The following is a 5753-nucleotide window of genomic DNA, read 5'->3' on the forward strand; positions in this document are numbered from 1 at the left end:
TCAAATGCACCATGTTCCCATTCTCTCTTGATGGGAAAGCAGCTCGCTGGCTTGCCTCGCTCCCAACCGGTACACTCACTACATGGGAACAAGTAAGAACAGCGTTCCTAAGTCATTTCTACACGAAGTCCAAAACCGCAGCTCTGAGGCATAAGATCTCAAATTTCAAGCAAAAGTCTGACGAGCCTTTCTATGATGCTTGGGAGCGGGTTTGAAGATGATTACATACTGGAGGTATTCTATGATGGAGTGAACTATGAGTTTTGCAATGCTCTTGATTCCTCGAGCAATGGAGATTTCATGACCCAAACAACACCAGGCGCATTCGCACTGATCAAAAATATGGCGTCAAGCTCACTCAACAAGAACAAGGAGAATGATCGCTCCAAGAGTGTTAACAACATAGACGATCTCGCGGCAAAGGTTGATCAGCTGTTAAAGGGCAATCAGAGCCAAGTGTTCATCATGGAGAAAGCTGCTTCAGAGAACAATTTTTCAGACGCCACACCTGAAGGGGACATTACCGTGGATGATCAGAAAGAAGTGAGCTACGTCAATGGACAAGGATGGCAGTACAAGAACTACCACCCAAACCCCAACGTTTGGAACAATCCCCACCTCTTTGCGTATCCTAAGACGGACAAACCGGTTGACAACACGCAGAACAGTCAAGGACAGAACAGTGGCTATCAGAAACCGTACCAAGGAAGAACATATGTCCTCATCCAGGCGCAGCACAACTAGTTCTAGAACTAAAAACAACAGACTGCTCAACAAACCGCTCCTTCGCCAACGACTGCTCCGCAAGATGAGATGAAGGGTCTAGCGACGATGATGCAGCAGCTGCTTCAGAGTCAGCAAATTCAAGGGAAAACGTTGAATCAAGTCACTGCAAACATAAACTCTAGGATGAACCACATGTTCAATGACCTGAGTACCAAATACAATAATGTAGCCAGCCATATGCGCAGACAGCCGAGAGCGTCAAGAGACAGCAAGGTACTCTACCTGGAAAGACCGATAAGAATCCTAAGGAATGCAGTGCCGTAGCACTAAGGAGTGGAAGAACACTACCAGATGCAGTCCCTGAAAAGTTATCAGCGGCGGAGAAGGGCAAGCAAAAGGAGGGTGAGCAACCACTATCTCAAGCACCCCCTTTATCTGACGAAGAACCGGAACAGTCTGCGGAGACTGATCCAACCCATGTCGCTACAATTGTCGAGCTTGTTCCTCCGTGCGAATACACCCCTAAGGTTCCATACCCTATTCCAGCAAAGACATCTCGCAAGGATCGGGGGGAGACAAAGTGTAAAAAGATGCTAGAGGATCTAACTATCAAGTTACCTCTTATGGATGCGATCCAGATGATACCTTCTATGCGTAAGTTGATGAAAGGTTTGATCTCTGGCAAGATCACTGGGGACGGTGAGATATTGTTGGTTTCAAAGGAGTGCATTGCGGTACTTCAGAACAGGCCGATTAAGAAATTGGATGATCCAGGCAAGTTTGTTCTCTCGATACAAATTGGGAAAACAGTGTTCGCTTGTTCTCTATGCGATCTGGATCCAGTGTCAACCTCATGCCTTACTTCGTGGCATAACGACTGGGTTACACAAACTTCAAACCGATAAGAATCTCCCTGGTGTTCGCGGACAGATTAGTCAAGTCACCAGTGGGTATTTAGGAAGATCTCCATGTCCGAGTGGGCAACACCTTTGTTCCGACAGATTTTGTGGTTCTGGAGGTTGAAGAAGAACCAAGAGATCCACTCATCTTGGGTCGTCCTTTTCTGTGCATGGCTGGTGCGATCATTGATGTTCGACAAGGAAAGATTGATCTTCACCTAGGAGACATTGCGATGAAGTTCGAGATGAACAAGTTGCTGAAGAAACCGATAATGGACGCGCAGACCTACACAGTTGAGGATGAAGATCAGGCGGTATTCCCTTAAGAGGGAATGATGGAGAAAATCTTGACCGATGATCCCCTCGAACTAGCCCTGATCCGATCTGAGACCTAGCACAACGTCATGAGTGTGGACGCGGATGGCTACAACAAGATGCTTGACTCTGCCAAAAGCATGGAAAATCTTGTCACCTATCTAAGTCTGGGGAGAAAGACGAGAGCAATCAGAGCAATGCAACCGGAGCAGCCGCTTCGAAAGGCACTACAAAGCCAAACATGCAACTCGACAATCCATGGAGCGAACTTAAAGCTCCAAAGATCGAGCTCAAATCCCACCCTACGGGGGTCAGGTAGGCATTATTGGGACCAAACTCCACCTATCCTGTTATTGTGAACTCTGAATTGAACAATGTGGAAACTGCTAAACTTTTGTGTGAGCTGAGAAGGTATCGTAAAGCATTAGGATATTCTCTAGCTGACATTCATGGCATTTCACCTGATCTGTTCATGCATAGAATATATCTAGAAGATGAATCAATGACTTCTATAGAACATCAGAGGAGGTTAAATCCGAATCTAAAAGATGTTGTAAAGAAAGAGATAATGAAACTTCTAGAGGCTGGTGTGATCTATGTCATCTCTGATAGCAACTGGTTAGCCCTGTTCATGTAGTTCATAAGAAAGGTGGAGTAACTGTCATAACAAATGAAAAGAATGAATGATCCCGACTAGAACTGTAACTGGACATCGCATGTGCATTGATTTTCGCAAATTTAATGATGCGACTCGCAAGGATCACTTTCCACTTCCTTTCATTGATCAAATGCTTGAAAGATTGGCTAACCACCCATACTATTGCTTTTTAGATGGTTATTCAGGTTTCTTTCAGATCCCCATCCACCCTGATGATCAGGAGAAGACGACGTTCACATGCCCATACAGCATGTTTGCCTACAGGAGAATGCCATTCGGCATGTGCAATACTCCTGCAACCTTTCAACGTTGCATGATGTCTATTTTTACTGATCTGATTGAGGAAATAATGGAAGTTTTCATGGATGACTTTAGTGTCTATGGAAGCTCATTTTCTGTTTGTTTGAAAAATTTGTGCAGGGTGTTGCAGCGATGCGAGGAGAAAGATCTGGTGCTAAACTGGGAGAAGTGCCACTACATGGTCAAATATGGGATTGTTCTCGGACACAAGATCTCCGAGAAGGGAATCGAGGTTGATAAGTCAAAGTCGAGATGATGATGAGCTTGCAACCACCAACATCAGTCAAGGGAATCAGAAGCTTCTTGGGGCACGCCGGTTTTTACATAAGATTTATCAAGGACTTCTCAATGATCGCAAGACCACTCACTAGGCTGCTCTGTAAGGACACCAAGTTCGAGTTTGATAGTGATTGCTTGAATGCTTTTCATACGATAAAAGGAGCCTTGATCAGTGCCCCAGTTGTTCAGCCTCCAGACTGGGACTTACCTTTCGAGATCATGACAGATGTGAGTGATTTCGCAGTGGGAACAGTGTGCTGGGACAGCGGAAAGATAAGAAACTGCATCTGATCTACCACGCGAGCAGGACAATGGATGAAGCCCAATGCCGATATGCCACAACCGAGAAGGAGCCTTTAGCCATTGTCTATGCCTTCGAGAAATTTAGGTCCTACCTAGTAGGTTCTAAACTGATAGTACACACGGATCACGTGGCTCTGAGGTACTTGCTGACCAAGAAAGACGCCAAACCGCGCCTGCTCCGATGGATCCTCCTACTCTAGGAATTCGATCTTGAGATCAAGGATAAGAAGGGGATTGAAAACGGAGTCGCGGATCATCTATCAAGAATGAAGATCGACGAAGAAACTACTCTCGACGACAGTCTTCCTGAAGAACACGTCTACGCGATTGGTCTGTATGTCGAGAACAGGTTTGATACCCTTGGCACAGACTGTTCTGCTGACTGCTCCGCAGATTGTTCCTCGGATTTCTCTGCAGACTGCTCCGCAGACCAGGAACACTTTGTTGCTGCAATCAAGAAGAGATATTCCCACCTACCTTGGTTTGCTGAAATAGCTAATTTCTTAGCTGCAGAGAAGGAACCAGTTGAGTTTACTGGGAATGAGAAGAGAAAATTCCTGAGGGATGCACAACTCTACTTTTGGGATGAACCGTTCCTGTATCGACACTGCAAGGATGGAGTGTTCCGACGATGTGTTCCAGAAGCTGAGATTTGAGGGATCCTGCATCACTGCCACGGTTCCTCTTATGCCGGACACTTTTCCGCATTCAAGACCGTCTCCAAGGTCTTCCAAGCCGGTTTCTGGTGGCCCACAATGTTCCGTGATGCTCAAGCTTTCATCTCCAAGTGCAATTTGTGCCAAATACAGGGGAACATCACCAAGAGGAACGAGATGCCTCAAAATTTCATACTTGAGATTGAGGTGTTCGACTGTTTGGGAATTGATTTCATGGGGCAATTCCCACCTTCACACAAGAACGAGTACATTCTAGTCGCGGTAGACTATGTCGCAAAGTCGGTGGAAGCAATCGCCAGTCCCACTAATGACGCACGTGTTGTGACCAAGATGTTCAAAACCATAATCTTTCCAAGGTTTGGAGTCCCTAGAGTGGTCATAAGCGATGGAGGGACCCACTTCATCAACAAGGTTTTCCAAGGCCTCTTGAAGAAGAACGGTGTCCAGCATAATGTTGCAACCGCATATCATCCGCAGACAAGTGGCCAAGTGGAAGTGTCTAATAGAGAGATCAAGAGCATCCTGAAAAAAATAGTCGGAGCTACACGTAAGGATTGGTCTCTCAAATTAGATGATGCACTATGGGCTTACAGAACAGCTTACAAGACGCCACTCGGGACCACTCCATATCACCTGGTCTATGGCAAGGCGTGTCATCTCCCTGTGGAACTAGAGTACAAGGTGGCATGGACTGTCAAACTGCTCAACTTCGATATCAAATCAGCCAAGGAAAGGCGCTCCATCCAGATTCACGAGCTTGAAGAGATCAGGCATCTGGCTTATGAGAGCACAAAAATATACAAGAAAAAGACGAAGGCATATCATGACAAGCGGATCATCAACATAAGCTTTGAACCGAATGATCGAGTCTTGCTCTTTAACTCCAGGCTGAAGCTGTTCCCTGGGAAGCTGAAGTCCAGATGGTCTGAACTGTTTACTATCAAGGAAGTCAGACCATATGGAGCAGTTGTGTTGATGGATCCTAATGGGGGAGAGTTCGTTGTTAATAGACAGCGCCTTAAGCCATACCTTGCTGAAACAACAATCGCAGAAGGTGAAGAAATTCCCTTATGTGATCCCTCCATAGCCTAATTGGCTACCCAAAGTCAAGCTAATGACTTAAATCGAGCGCTTGGTGGGAGGCAACCCACTGGTAAGTATACATATGTTTTTCTTTTCAATTTGTTTTATGTAGTTTGTTTTGAAATTGTTCTCGGAAAAAGAAAACCGAAGTTTCCCGGAGGAACAATCCGCAGACTGTTCTCGCTGGAGAACAGCCGCTCCTTCAGGTAAGTCTTCGGACCCAAAAAAAAAAGCAAAAAGAGAAGAGGAAGCGGTTAGGGTGTGCCTATTTAAGGCTAACCCACCCCACTTCCCCACTTAGCCCCCACTCGCCGCAAACTCCTCTCCCTTAAAGATAGAACCCTAATCAAAACTCTTTAAACTATCCATCCATTTTCAAGCTTTTGGTTCTAACTCTTTGGGTTTTTGAGTTCAATTCTGTTGTTGCAGTCCTATCTCTCAACCAAACAAGGTAACAAATCGAACTCTCACACAATCGCGCATGCAAATCGCGATTCGTGGTTCTCTCCTTTT

The 5753-nt window shown here is 45.6% G+C and overlaps 1 protein-coding gene across 1 annotated transcript; it reads left to right on the forward strand.

Annotated features, from left to right (window-relative positions):
- Positions 1–342: 342 nt before the first annotated feature.
- LOC106330666 lies at positions 343–1951 on the forward strand. The gene is made up of 3 exons (XM_013769101.1): positions 343–743; positions 956–1607; positions 1685–1951. Exons 1-3 carry the CDS (start codon positions 343–345, stop codon positions 1949–1951), a joined length of 1320 nt encoding a protein of 439 aa, XP_013624555.1.
- The last annotated feature ends 3802 nt before the right edge of the window (positions 1952–5753 follow it).

The sequence above is a fragment of the Brassica oleracea genome, chromosome C3 (genome assembly GCF_000695525.1).
Source record: "Brassica oleracea var. oleracea cultivar TO1000 chromosome C3, BOL, whole genome shotgun sequence".
Taxonomy (NCBI): Eukaryota; Viridiplantae; Streptophyta; class Magnoliopsida; order Brassicales; family Brassicaceae; genus Brassica; species Brassica oleracea.